Source organism: Equus caballus, chromosome 6 (assembly GCF_041296265.1).
Source record: "Equus caballus isolate H_3958 breed thoroughbred chromosome 6, TB-T2T, whole genome shotgun sequence".
In the NCBI taxonomy this organism is placed as follows: domain Eukaryota; kingdom Metazoa; phylum Chordata; class Mammalia; order Perissodactyla; family Equidae; genus Equus; species Equus caballus.
Window position 1 is genome coordinate 7,871,641 of NC_091689.1, and position 14,783 is coordinate 7,886,423.

At 49.8% G+C, this 14,783-nt stretch overlaps 1 protein-coding gene, 1 long non-coding RNA gene and 1 pseudogene across 3 annotated transcripts; 1 reads left to right on the forward strand and 2 right to left on the reverse strand.

The window, feature by feature from the left end:
* Positions 1-14,318, reverse strand: LOC138924732 (uncharacterized). Its single transcript, XR_011439836.1, has 2 exons — positions 12,736-14,318; positions 1-3,634 (listed from the first exon to the last, which is right to left on the reverse strand). It is a non-coding gene; the product is annotated as an uncharacterized lncRNA (long non-coding RNA).
* Positions 812-11,880, forward strand: CXCR2 (C-X-C motif chemokine receptor 2). Of its 2 annotated transcripts, none has more exons than XM_005610608.4 (2): positions 812-1,546; positions 8,472-11,880. In XM_005610608.4, exon 2 carries the CDS (start codon positions 8,497-8,499, stop codon positions 9,559-9,561), a length of 1,065 nt encoding a protein of 354 aa, XP_005610665.1. In that variant the 5' UTR covers positions 812-1,546; positions 8,472-8,496; the 3' UTR covers positions 9,562-11,880. The 2 variants fall into 2 exon arrangements, with proteins under 2 accessions (XP_005610665.1, XP_005610663.1); XM_005610606.4 differs by lacking the exon at positions 812-1,546 and adding an exon at positions 3,213-3,906.
* On the reverse strand, positions 4,497-5,381 carry LOC138924731 (large ribosomal subunit protein uL11-like; annotated as a pseudogene).
* Positions 14,319-14,783: the final 465 nt, after the last annotated feature.

A 14,783-nucleotide genomic window follows, 5' to 3' on the forward strand; every position in this document is an offset into this window, starting at 1 on the left:
TTAACAAGAGAAAAACAAACAAAAGTTTAATAACGTGATATATGGGAGAAACCCAGGAAAACTGAGTAACTCACCAAAATGCCCGAAGCCCTGACCTTAAATACCACGCTCAGCTAAAGACAAAAGAGGATGTTGGGTGTGGGGAGAGTCAGATTCTTTAATGGGAAGGCAGGCAATTCACAGGCAGGTGAAAAGGAGCAAACATTTGGAAAACAAGTGTTTGGCCGCACAGAAACAGAAGAACACAGAGGGGAGCCCAACCAACAGGCTTGTCTATGTTCCTCCCCGTCCACCACCCAGTTCACGATGCTAAGGTGACAGGTCAATTCCGGAGAAAAGGTTTTTGTCTGAATTCTTTTAGGCAGTTAAGGAGGAAGCACTGAGGAAGACTTTCTGAGTCTTTTGTTTCTTAAAAATAATCAGCCTAAAATAATCCTTATGTTAAGAAGACACATTTTGGGGTGGCAAATTTTGTTCCCCTTCAGTACGCTCTATGATGTTCACACAATGACAAAATAGCCTAACAATGCGTTTCTCAGAAAGTGTCCCCATTGTTAGGTGATGCATGGGTGTGTATGCGTGGGAAAAGTCTGGAAAGATGTACACCAGATATGGGTGAACAGAGGGACGAGAGGGAATCTGTCATGTTTTGCTTTATATGCTTTTGTATCACCTACGTCCTCTACAATATGCATGCTTTATTTTTAGATTAAAGCAGTTCTATTTAAGAAAGGGTTTATTGGGTTTAGCAACCCAGAGGTCATGGGTAACCTTGGCAAAAGCTGTTTCAGCAGAACATGGGAAGGAAGCCAGTTGCAGTGGGTTAAGCAGAGAAGAGGTGGTGAAGTGGGGACAGCAGCTGTTCTCTGCTTTCTCAAGAAGTTTGCCTGTGAAAAAGAAAGCACGGGAGAGCAGTAGCGAAAGCGGGTGGAACGGAGGGAGGGAGAGAAAGGCAAGCAAGTTGAAAGAAGGAGATGTTTGAGGGGCAGGGGGCCAGAAGGCAGGATCCTCAAGGATGTGAGAGGCAGTGGGCCCCAGAGCCACGTGCAGGAACCCACCAGAAAGAGGAGAGACACTTCTCACGCAGACCCTAGAAGGAAGGAAGAAAGCGTGCACGCGAATTCAGGCAAGTCTGTCGGCGGGCACTGGGGTTGCCTGCATCTTCCTCGTCAAGAAGGAGGTGCAGATTCAAAAGGCTCAGAGGCAGAGGTGGACTAGGCCAACTTCCACCTTCAGACCGGCAGGCTCCTCCAGAAGCCATTAGACAGGAAGGCGTGAAAATCCCCAACACCCACGGTAGAGTCGCCAGGCGGAGCCTTGGCCTGGAGTCAGAGTCTCAGGACAGATCTCCCTGCTCCTCTGTGGGAACACCTCCCCTGGTGGGCCTCCTGGATTTCCCCCTCAGCAGCTCCAAGTCAGAAGTTTCTCCACAGAGGCTGCTTCACTTTTTTCCTGTCCAACAGCCCTGACTGCCACCACACCCTGAGTCACAGCGGAGGTATCAGTGGCTGCTCCAGTCACACCAGCAGCTGTCAAGCAAAAGCAGGTAGGTGAGCTGTTTGCTCTGCGGGCTGGGGGCGGGCATATTCTGATGGAAAGAACTTGGAAGCTCCAGTCTCCTCCTCTGAGTCCCCTGAGAACTGAGGTGACGAACTGCAGAGGCCGGAGCTAAAGATGACTGTCTCCGCCCAGACGGCACAGTGCAGGAGAACTTCCTGCGGTGATGGCAGTGTTTGGTACCTGCACTGTCCAGTACGGCAGGCCCTAGTCCCCTGTGGCTGTGGAGCCCTTGGAATGGGGCCAGTATGACCGAGGAGCTGTATTTTTTATTTTATGTTCATTCACTTAAATGTAAGTAGCGATCTCACTATCCAAGGCCCAGAGAGAAAAGCCTGGTCCACACTCGCTCTGACCAATAACGGCAGAGCCAGGACTGGATGCTGCTTCTTTATTCGCGCCTGCATCCATCCGCCTCCGGTGGGCTCAGTGGAAGCAAAATCAAACTGAAGATAAAGAAGTGGGCTAGTTGGAAAATGTCAGGTCTGGGCTCTCCTTTCTACACCTTGTTCAGTTGTCTGGGATAGACAGGCACCTAACAGAGCTCGGAAACCTGAGTCTGGGATCCGGTCCCATGTTGCAGTGGGCAGAATGCAGGATTTGAGGTCAGGTGAAAAAAACTCTCAAAACCCAGCTCATCTGCGTCACTCTAGGTAAGTTGCTTAACTCCCAGAGTCTTAGTTTCCTCATTTAGAAAGTGCCTACTTCATGGGTTGTTGTAAGGATTAACGCTACGAATTCTGGAAAGTATTTTTCCTGGAAGCTCGACCCTGGTCGACACTCCCCATCACAGCCAACATGACTGTTGCTATCCAGGTCAGAGCAAGTTAAGATGAAAGTCAGCCTGCAGGCAGGTCCGCTGCCCTCCCTTGCTGGGGGATGCAGTGGGGAGGCATCTGCTGTTAGCTGATCAACTATTGCAGCCGTAATGATCATGAAAATAAACGCCGACATTGCACTTCACGTGTCTTAAGTGCTTTACGGGTAATCCCTCATTTCAACTCGGCACCACCCCATGGGTTAGATTCCGTCATCCACCTCAGTTTACAGATGAGTAAACTGAGACTCAGAAAAAAAGGTCACTTGCCCAGAGTTGCTCAGCTTGCAAAAGTTCTTAACCGCTGCTCCCATCCACCGCTCTCTGTGTGTAATGAGCCTCCGGTTTTAGCATCCCCTGGCCAGGAGTCCTCGCATTCTTCTCCAGCATGAGGAAGAGAGGGGTTGACACAGATGACATTTGCTGAACAGTTGGAGTCAAAGGTTCTTCCCCTGGGGAAGGCAGTTCGGTGCGTCTGCGTGGGCTGTGAGCGCTCCATGGGGCAGGGGGTGCCAGATGCAGGAGGCTAAGGTGAGGAGTAGAGCAGGGCATCAGGCGTTGTTCGCTGGGTGAGAGCTGGGGAGGGAGGGGGGACTCGTGTCCCCTGCTCTGCCTGTGTTCATCCTTTCAATGGTAATCAATAGTAAATGGGACAAAGTAGGTTCTTAGTGTCATTCAACTCTGTTCTCAAAAATGTGTTTGAACTTGGGTGGGATCTTCACTTTTACCAAAAGGCTTTCTTTCCAAACTGGATCGTCTTGGGGGTGGTAGTTCCTGCAGACCCACCCCCGAGTGAATCAGCTGAGAATGAACAGTGCCCTAAGAGGGCCTCGTGGTCAGAGCAGATGGCTGGGGAGTGAAACAAAAGACAAGGAGAGGTGGAATGGGGCTCCCATGCAGGTGTGGGGTTTCTCAAAGAGATGTGGCTTCGAGAAGGAATCTGTGGGGCTCCTTAAGGGTTCCCGGGGTGGGTGGGTGGGTGGAGACAGGAGGCGTTATGTCCTCGGACAGAAGCTTCCAGACTTGCCCAAAGCTTAGGTTCCATCCCGGTTGTCTTAATCAGCTGTTCACCTAGGAGATGTGAGAGATGCTCAAGAGAAGCAGAGCGTCTGGATAGTAAGCACGGAGAAGCCGGGGCAGCTGGGGGGTGGGAGAGTCAGACAGGTTGCTGGAAGAGGCTGCTGAGATGGGGCAACGATGAGAGGAATCTGTGTGCTCCTGGGCAAACCGCTTCCTTTGTGGGGGCCTTGGTTTCCTCATCTGTGCAATGGAAAGATTGGTTAGAAAACGCCACAGGTCCTTTTCCAATATGAACTCCACCAGTCCCTAAAACGACTGGCGTCAAAGAGCTGACCTGGGAATTAATTATTCAAATTAATCAAAAGCGTCTGGCACCCTCGGGGGCTCCACCCCAGCATTGGGCAATCTAATCCACGCTCACTTCCTCCGCCGAGCTCTCAGCGCCGCGCCCTCTCAGTCAGGCAGCTCTGCCCTCCTGGAGGCGGCCTACAGGTGAAGAGCCCAGAGTCCTGGTAAGTCTTGGAATGCCCAGCCCTCCCCTCGCCCAGCACCACTCTGTTCTCTGTGCCCCTTGACCCCCAGCCTCCGTTAATCCCAGCATCTATCCCCTCACCTGGGTGGGCCTCGCCCACACCCTCAGTCTCTTCATTCTCTCTCATTAGGCCCCCCTCACCCCCAAAAGAGACCCTCTGCCTCTCTTCCCTACGCTCTCCTTCAACAACCACTTAGGGCGCCTCTCCGCCCGCCTCCTTCCCTTCCCCACCCGGCCATCTCTCTCCGCTTGGGCCAGGACTGGGGCTGGGGACTGCCACACACTGCGGAGTCCCCTATTGCATTGTGTTAACTGCAATTATGTGCTGATTACATTTATAGAGAGAAAGGATACTGGAATTGCGTTAAAATGATGGTTTGAATTTTTTGTCGTTGTTGTTCAAAAAGATTGCCTTAAATGTTTGGGATCTTATAAATGTCCCCATACTACAGCATTTTCATGAAATAAATTAGAGTCATCCAGTCTATGAAGTTTCTGAACTGCCATGAGTCATTAAGGGGCTGGCAGCTTTGCTCATTGAGGGAACCTCCTGCTTGGTTATCGAGAACATGACTGGGTGGTCGGTAAGCGTCAGCACGTTCAAGGGTGTTCCTGCAAGGTCTGTCTCTTTAATTCTGGGGCAAAAGAATAGCAAAGAAAGCAATGCACAAAACATCAAATAACAGAAGTGAACTATATACAGCTTGACTTTATGATAGCTCCAGAACTTAGCTTACAAATATATTTAATATATGAAGTGTGATTATTTTTCTTTTTGGTGTCAAATGATCCTGTATTGAAACATTTTCCTTTGTAGTTCCTGACTAGCTGGGCATTCACTGCGTCACTGTCGATGTCATCTATGATGTCATGAGGGTGGCAGCCGTCAACATGGCAGCCCACAGACTGGGCAGTCCTAGGATCTCTTTACTGGTTCCAGAGAGTTCTCTAGGTATAGATGGGTGCTGCGTCTGTCAGGCAATGTTGACAGTCTCATCAAAAGTGGTTTCCACTGTGCTTAGTGTTTTTCTGCTTCTTTCTGTCTCTTGGCGCTTCCTTGAGCCCTTTGATGATCGGAACAGAGGCAGAAGGTACCACCTCGTTCTGGGCCTGTCTCTTCTGAATGGTCAGTTTCACTGTAACCCTCAGACCCTTCCAATCACCAGTTGCTTGGCGATGTCATCACCAGCCTTTATGGAGACAGACCCAGGGGGCCAATCTTGGGGGGCAGGGCAGACATGGAACCAACTCCCCCCACCCCACCCTGTGCACCTCAAGTATAAGACTTTGATCTCATTGGGATTGGACTTAGGTGACATGGTGGAGGTAGATGGTGTCAGAAGAACCTGGATTCAAGACAATTGAAGAAAGTTGCACCTTGGCCTCCTCTGAGCTAAAAGTCAAAAGCTGAGGTGTGTTTTTTCTTAAGAAGCAGGTCTGTAGACTGAAAATAGTTCATGGAGCCATTCACACTTAGCTGGAATCCTGGATGCAGCATTCATAGGCTGTGTGACCACAGGCTGGTTTCTGAGCCTCTCTGTGCCTATCCTCTCACAGGCTAATCATATCCACGTGTAACGATCGAGGGAGATGATGGAGCTGCGAGGCACAAAGCAGATCTCAGATATGTCATCTCTCTTCCCTTAGTTTCTCCCTTTAACTGTCAGAACATCCTCTCCAGAGACTGGTAAATTAAAAAACAACAACAAAACATTCTCCCACCAGTGGCGGGCGGTCATTGCCCGGGCCTGGTTCTCTTTCCTGAGTTCTCTGCCTTCTGTCCTGACTGGCATGGTTGCCTGCTGGACCCTGAAGCTGATCCTTCCTGCCAGGGAGTGCACACTCGCCCTCAGCACAGCCGAACACTGATTACCCAGCAGCAGGACTTCCCTGTGAAACACGCTTGGCTGCTGGGGCAGTTTCTGTGGCTGCCCCAGCCTTGCCCTCTCACAGCTGCTGCTCAGGAATGTGGCTTCTGCTTTCCACGGGCTCAAACTCTCTGCACCTGTCATGCTTTGCACCCACTCTCAAAGGTGGGTCTTCTCTTAGGTCATTTGTTCCCTTAAGAGCATCCCTGATCATCTGCTGGCAGAGGTGACCACCTGACTTCATTGAACATAACCCTGGGCCTCTGAACAAACTTGCTCGTGACCGTGGGACTACAGAGCCAGTGACTTCCAGCAGGTCTTGCTGACAACACTGGCTGAGCCAGCTCTACTATCTGCCTCTCCCACCACCACCCCATCCTCCTGGCCAGACAGGGCCCCACCCTCCTCATCATCGCATCTTCCTAGGTTCATGGACTGATGGAGCCTGCTTTATCTGTGTTCTCCCTGTGCTGAGAAGGCGATTTATGCAGCCCCCATTCAGTTAGGGAAGAAAGGAATACCTTCCCAGGAAGGCAAAGCCTATGAGGTCTATCACTCTAGAGGAAAAGGGCATTATTTTTCCAGTTTCTCTTAAACCATTCTCTGCTACACATGATTGACAGTAACAGACTTTCTCCTGCTAATAGGAAAAGCTTCCTAGGACTTTTGCTGTTGGTGGTGTTGTTGTTTTAATACTTGTATTTGCTTTGCCAGGCTATATACCTCTAGTTAGTCTTTTTGTAAATTGAGAGATAATTCACACACCATGAAAGGCACGCATTTATGGTGCACAACTCAGCGGTGTTTAGTATACACACAAAGTTGTACAACCATCGCTACTGGTGAATTCCAGGACATTTTCATCACCCCGGAAGACAGCCTGTGCTCATTAGCATCTGCCCGCCCCCCAGCACCTGCCAATCCCAGTCTACTTTCTCTCTTGACCTATTTGCCCATTCTGGACGTTTCACATACATGGAATCATACAGTGTGAAGCCCACTGTGTCTGGCTTTTTGTCATGTGGAATAATGTTTTCAAGGATTGTCCGTGTTGCAGTGTGTGTCAGACTCCACTCCTTTTTGCGCTGAGAAAGATTCCATCGTGTGTGTGCACCACCCTGCGTTTATCCTCAGTTGATGTGCCTTTGGATTGGACCCACTTTTTGGCTATCAAGCTGCTGTGAACATTCATGTACAAGTTTTTGTGAGGAAGGACGTTTTCAGTTCTCTTGGGTACACAGCTAGGACTGGGATTGATGGGTCATATGATAACTCTGCGTTTAACTTTTTGACCAACTGCCAAACTGTTTTCCAAGGCAGCTGCACCATTTTACATTCCCACCAGCAATGTATGAGGGGTCCAATTTCTCCACATCCTCATCAACATCATTATTGCCCATCTCTTTTTATTATGATCACTCTAGTGAATGTAAAGGAATTCCTGAGACTTTTAACTCTACGTTTTTTTCTTGAACACCGGGTTTCACTTTGAGGTGGGTTACAGACTTGGCTGTGGTCAAAGGATGGTCATACCTTGTTATAAAGAAATGCCTGGGGGCGATTAGGCATGTGTGTGTGGTGATGGATTGTAACTAGTCTTTGGGTGGTGAACATGATGTAATCTACACAGGAATTGAAATATAATGATGGACCCCTGGAAAAAAAAAGAACTGGCTTGATATGGTCTGTGGTTCAAAAGAAAGCTAATTCAGTAGCTGGTTTACTTTAGTTTACTTCCTCTTTGAAAATAAGGGTAATATTTCAGAGTGGCTGCAGCTTCCCCTAGAAGCTTCCCCCTGCAACAAGGGCAGAGCTAACGAGAGGTGGGTTTACCTGAGGTTGGTCTAGGGCTGCTGAGGAGTCAGGGATGGCTGAAGGCAGGCACTGGCAGGACAGGAAGGGGCCCCACCAGGACTGAAAAGCCACCAAAACAAGAATAGTGTGTCTCCACCTGTCTCTTCTGCCCCCTGCTGCCCTTCCCCCATATGCTCTGCTCCCCGCTGCACAGCAGAATGGGGCTGCCCAGAACTCCAAGATAATCTGTTATATTGCCACCCACTTGGACAATGAGTCCGTCAGCCACCTGCTTAGAATTTTTAATATATTTTTTCGAACCACACAAATACTCCCAGAGCAGGGCTCCTGCATCCTGAGACTGCACGCTGCCGTGGCTCAAACTTGTTTTCCAGAACTCTCCTTTTCAAATAACTTTCAGAAAGGTGGACAAAGGGATTCATCTCTCAGCTTTATAGTCAAACCTGGATCTTTTTCTGGGGCTCCAATGAGATTGCGGGCTTAATGCCCCAGATTGAGAACTGAATGGTACCTCGTGTTTCGGACATTAAATTCAGCCTCAACAATGAGAGATGCTCTCCAATGAGAGATCTAGACAACACGTTCTGTAGGGATTATCCGAAGAGAAGTTTCAACACTGTTTGGGGTGATGGCGATGCCATGGATAATGCTAAGAACCTGTCTGACTTTGAAGGGACCCATACTCTTTTTTGAAATGTACCATTTATCCTAAATGTGTCTTATAACCATAGAGCCCCCACCACTTCCGGAAGCGACAGTTCCTTCCAGGTAGTGTACAAGCCAGCACAGAGAGGTTCATTGGCAGACAGGCTAGAAGCTGGGGAGATGTTATTCTACAGTAACACTCATCTCTCTTCTCTAGGCCAGGATTTAAGTTCGCCTCCAGTATGGGAGAATTTAACTTTGCGAATTACTATGATGAAGAGTTCAGCAATTACAGTTACAACACTGACCTGCCCTATATTCTACCGGACTCGGCCCCATGCCGGCCAGAAACTCTGGAAATGAACACATATGCCCTGGTCGTCATCTACGCCCTGGTCTTCCTGCTGAGCCTGCTGGGAAACTCCCTGGTGATGCTGGTCGTCTTATACACCCGGGTCAGCCGCTCTGTCACTGATGTCTACCTGCTGAACCTGGCCATAGCCGACCTGCTCTTTGCCTTGACCTTGCCTATCTGGGCCGCCTCCAAGGCAAAGGGCTGGACCTTTGGCACAGTCCTGTGCAAGCTGGTCTCGCTCCTGAAGGAAGTCAACTTCTACAGCGGTATCCTACTGCTGGCCTGCATCAGCGTGGACCGCTACCTGGCCATCGTCCACGCCACACGCACACTGACCCAGAAGCGGCACTGGGTCAAGTTCATATGCTTGGGCATCTGGATCCTGTCCTTCATCCTGGCCCTGCCCGTCTTCCTCTTCCGAAAGGCCATCTACCCGCCCTATTCTGGCCCAGTCTGCTACGAGGACATGGGCGCCAACACAACAAAATGGCGGATGGTGATGCGGGTCCTGCCCCAGACCTTCGGCTTCCTCGTGCCACTGCTGGTCATGCTGTTCTGCTACGGTCTCACCCTGCGCACGCTGTTTCAGGCCCACATGGGGCAGAAGCACCGGGCCATGCGGGTCATCTTTGCTGTCGTGCTCGTCTTCCTGCTCTGCTGGCTGCCCTACAACCTGGTCCTGGTCTCAGACACCCTCATGAGGCTCCAGGTCATCCAGGAGACCTGTGTGCGTCGCAATGACATTAACCGGGCCCTGGACGCCACCGAGATTCTGGGCTTCTTCCACAGCTGCCTCAATCCCCTCATCTACGCCTTCATTGGCCAGAAGTTTCGCCACGGACTGCTCAGGATCATGGCCATCCACGGCCTGGTCAGCAAGGAGTTCTTGGCCAAGGACAGCAGGCCTTCCTTTGTGGGCTCTTCTTCAGGGAACACTTCTATCACGCTCTAGGGCGCCCCGCCCCTGTGGCAGCCCCTCAGGGCTCCTCCCTTCCCCTCAGCATCCCATTCCAAGCCTCACGGCCGCTGGCTGCTCACAGTCTCCGGGTCAAGGAGCCGCCATCGTGGCTACAGGAAGTTCCGAGGCCACGTGCTTCCCGGGTGCCCGCTGTGTGGCTTGGAAAGCCTGCCCTGGTGCCCCAGCCCTGCCAGAATTGCTGTGTCTGCTGCCAGAGCTCTGTCCGCCCGTCTGCTGAGCCCACAGCACTCTGTCTTCCGGGACATTTGAAAGACGTTCTTTCAAGTGACTACAAAACCTTCCTGCCACTGGGAGCCATCAGTGGCGACACCATCAGTGCCTCCCCAGCTCTCCCTTTGCCGCCTGCTCGCGTGGTCCAGCTCCCTTGAGAGAGGCCGAGAATGACAGATGCTCACTTTCCAAAACCCCATTAAGCTAGGAGTGGCCGTATCACCCCGTTCTGACTAACAGTGTGCTGGTCAACTCCACTTCTGGGGAAAATGTCGTGACCTGCAGCGTTCGCCAAGTTCCCTGGTTTAAATGCTGCCACCATGGCCATTTGAAGGGTGGTGGTGTTTAGCAATCAGCTCACAAAATTCTAGAGAATGTAATAATCTGCTTTCCTAAGCAGATACAAACTGGCTTCAACGCACCATTGCTTAAGAGGAAGCCTGCTGGGGCTAGGGGACTCCTGAGAAATATTCCTGATTAAAAAGAGAGAGACACACACACACATATATCCCTGGTCCTTGCCTTTGAATATGGTTATAGAGTATGATATGTGGAGCTGAGGCAGCCACTTTGTGACAATGGGGCAAAAAGCCCAACATCCTTAGACTGATGGAGCCAGAGGATCAAAAGAACCTGAGAAGAAAGAGCCTGGAACTAAACCTAAGCATAAAGGGTCAAATGATTTTCAATAAGGGTGCCAAGATTATTCAATGGGGAAAGGATAGTCTTGCAACAAATGGTGCTGGGAAAAGTAGATGCTCATATGCAAAAGAATGAAATTGGTCCCTTTCTTTACACCATATACAAAATTAACTCAAAATGGATCAAACACCTAAACATGTGAGCTAAAACTATGAATCTCTTAGAAGAAAACATAGGGAGAAATCTTCATGACATTGAATTTGGCAATGATTTCTTGGATATGACACAAAGGCATAGGCAACAAAAGGAAAAATAGATAAATTGGACTTCATCAAAGTTAAAAACTTCTGTGCATGAATGGACACTATTAACAGAGTGAAAAGGCAAACCACAGAATGGGAGAAAATATTTGCCAATCATGTGTCTTATAAGGGGTTAATGTCCAGAATATATAAAGAATTCTTACAAGTCAACAGAAAAAAAAATTAAAAAACAATCCAATTCAAAAATGGATTTCTCTTCAAAAATTCTTTCTCCAAAGAACATATACAAATAGCCCACCACTAATAATTACAGAAATGCAAATCAAAACCATAATGAGGTCCCACTTCACATCCATTAGGATGATTATTATCAGAAAAAGAAAAAGAAAATAACAAGTGTTGACAAGGATATCAAGGAACTGGAACCCTTGTACAAGGCTGGTGCAAATGTAAGATGGTGCAGCCACCGTGCACGACAGCCTGGCGCTTCCTCAAAAAATTAAACATAGAGTTACCATATGATCAGCAATTTCCATTCTAGATGTGTAAGCAAAAGAACTGAAAGCAGAGACTCAAACAGATATTTGTCGGAGTTCACAGCAGCATTATTGACAACAGCCGAGAGGTGGAGACAATCTAAACGTCCATCCACAGATGAATGGAGAAACAAAATGCGGCATGTCCATACAATGGAATATCATTCACTCCTAAAGAGGAATGAGATTCTGACGTATGCTACAACTGGATGAACCTTGAAAACGTCATGCTAAGTGAAACAAGCCAGTCACTTATATTGTTTGATTCCACTTACACAGGTAACTAGAACAGTTGGATTCAAAGAGAAGAAAGTGAAACAGTGGTTACCAGAGATTGGGGGGAGGAGAAAATGGGGAGTTGTTGTTTAATGGGTACACAATTCAGTTCAGAGTAGTGAGAATGTTCTCGAGCTGGACAGTGGTGATAGTCGCACAACAATGTGAATGTACTTAATGCCACTAAATGATACACTTTCAAATGGTTAAAATGGTAAATTTTATGTTGTATATATATTTTACCACAATTGGAAGCAAAATCCTAGTTCCAAAAAGGTGAACTTTAACCACTGAATCAACCCTGGAACCACCTACCTGTAACTTCTTGTTAAGAGAGACAATTAAATGCTTTTTTGTATAAACCACTTCTAGGTGGGTGTTCCATTACTTGCATTTGAACTGCTACACAGATCTCGGGCAAGGGTGAGCAGAGGTCCTGAGAGAGGGGCTTTACAGTCAAGCCATGCCTTTGCTGTTGTTGGGTCCACAGAGAGAAGGATGGAAATAGAGAATATGGCTGGCTTTTCTGCCTCCTTCATCCCCAGCCCAAGCCTCTGGCTGCTGAACATGCATCATGGAAGGGAATGTGTCCTGGGACCATCTAGTGCCTCTCATGTCCTTGGGTGGAACGGTAGTCAAGAGCGTCAAGGGTGTGCCAGCCCTGATGGCCTAGCGGTTAAAGTTCGGTGCCCTCTGCTTCAGCGGTTGGGGTTCTAATCCTTCGTGGAACTGCACCACTCGTCTGTCAGTAGCCATGCTGTGGCGACTGCTCATGTAGAAAAACTAGAAGGACTTACAACACAATATACAACTACGTACTGGGGCTTTGGGGAGGAAAAAAACAGAGGAAGATTGGCAACAGGTGTTAGCTCAGGGCGACTCTTTCCCAGCCAAAAAAAGAGTGTCAAGGGTGGATTTAGAAGCGTCAAGTCCACCAAAGCAGCCAGACTGGGTAGCAGGAAGTCAGAGAGCTCTGCTGAGCTCAACCAGCAGCTCCCAGTACACACCTCCCTTCGTCGCTCCCCTCTCCCACCCAATACACACACACGCCCATCGTTCAGGGTTTGACAAAGGGCAGCCGTGCAGAGCGGGGAAATGATTTATAATATGTCACCCAGACAAAACAAAGGACTTGACTCACTCCTTCAACAGTACTTGTGGAGTGTTAACTGCTCCAGGGCTCTGGGATTTCACAGTGACCAAAGCAGACAGGGCCTTACCTTGCAGAGCTCCTGGTCACAGGGCTTGACCCTGAGCAACCTCCTAAGGAAAGAAGAGAGAACGGGGAACTGAACTTCACAGTCCTCCAACTTCCCCCAGGTTCCGATCCCCTTCGTGTTAACAGCTGTCTGACCACGGAATCAAGAAGATGGCAGCCGCGGCTGTGAAAGAGGCGTCTCCTGCAGGGCAGGCCAAACCTCCGAGCCAGAGCGCTCAAGGGGGCAGGTACCGACCACTCCCAGCTCATGCTAGTGCTTTTCCTTTTGCATCCAGCAAGTAGGATTAATTCAGCAACAATAATCCCTGTTCCGTGCTGCTTCTGTGCCAGACGCGGCGCTGAGCCCAGGCTCCAGGAAGACTGTGCTGCTCCGGCCGAGCCTTCAGAACAGCTTCTGATTCAGCAGGAGGGAAAGGCGAGGGAACATGTATTGACCAGACTCCCGAGTTGCCAGAGGGCGCAGTGGTGTCCTGACTGGGCAGTGGAAGGACCAGACAGCTCCTGAGAGGAGAGGACCATGGGGGGAGGAGACAGACCAAGTCTCACGCTGGGTCTGGGACGCTGCGCTTTCTTCCTTGAACAAGGACTAAAGGAAACATTCTTCTCCAAGGGAAATGAGAGGCTGCAATGAAGCCAGAAGCAAGGAGGCACACCCTGAGCTGTTCTTACGTGAACTCTGTTAGTAGTTATTCCTCTCTCTCTCTCGCTCTCTCTTTCTGTCTCATAAAGACAGTCTTGGCACAAACAATCTTCTAGTCAAGCCGTCACTAAGACGGGGCAAATCCGGGGCCTGTCTTTGAGCTGTTGATTTCTCTCCTCCCTCCGATGTTTCCAGGCCCGAGTCGCCCTGTGTCAGGACCCAGCACCTTTCTGCCTGGATCTGCCTGCTCAGTCTGCACCAGCCCCTCTTGCATGTTCTTTGACTTACGTAACACCACCTGTGTTGTCTCTGTCCGCCGAGTTTATGCCGTCTTCCTCCACCACAGCCCCTCCCTGGTCTCTGCAGGATGACCTCTCTTTGTTCGCTAGGTGGGGACAGCTTCCAGTCTCTCTTGGGCGATACGAAGAAGGACCCCAGTTCGCATGTCACGTTGAAACTCGTTGCACATAGACCCACATAGAGAACCGCACCCCCATGCATAGGCGAGCCAGAGAGGCCTAGAGACCCCCCAGGCCGACGCTTCAACATGTAAATGAGGAAACTGAGGCCCAAGCAGAGCAACTGGACCAAAACCTCGTGGCTGGACAGAGGCAGAGCTGGTGTAAAAATTCCTAGTTCGGTTTGTTCTTTCAGATACTTGCTTTTCTAATGGTGACATTTCAGGCACCTTAGAAATAGACGGGAAAATATATATTTGAACTTCTCAGAGCATTCCTCTCTCAGGGGTCGGGCCCGTCTACTCCTCAGCACCTAGACTCAGCCGTGCCTGGTGCTGGGGGTGTCCACGTGTCAGTCATCTGACAGCAGGAAGGGCAGCTGAGGCTCAGGGGCGCAGGCCATGGGCGAGCAGCCTCAGATGGGCCACCCTATTCTGAGCCGGCAGGCAGCACAGTCAATGAGACGATCGGAGTCCAACACAAAGTGCAAAGACAGGCAAAACTACACCCTCTGTTGAGACACATGCTCTACCACACCAAGTCCAATTAGAAAGCAGGGCCACTAGGAGGAGCAACTCCTTACAGGGATTGTACTGGATGCAATTGTGGGAGCTGGTTGAATAGTCTAGGGCAGGCTGTGGTCTTCGCTGCTGCTGCTGGGTCCTGAAAGTGGCAGGGCAGACAGGGGAGAAGGAAAGATGCACACGAAGCGGAGAATACTACTGGGTATTTGTCCAAAGAACATGAAATCACTAATTCAAAAAGATATCTGCAAGGGCCGGCCTGGTGGCGCAGCCGTTAAGTTCTCACATTCCACTTCGGCGGCCCAGGGTTCGCCGGTTTGGATCCCGGGTGTGGACCTACGCACCACTCATCAAGGCATGCTGCGGCAGGGGTCCCACATATAAAGTAGAGGAAGATGGGCACAGATGTTAGCTCAGGGCCAATCTT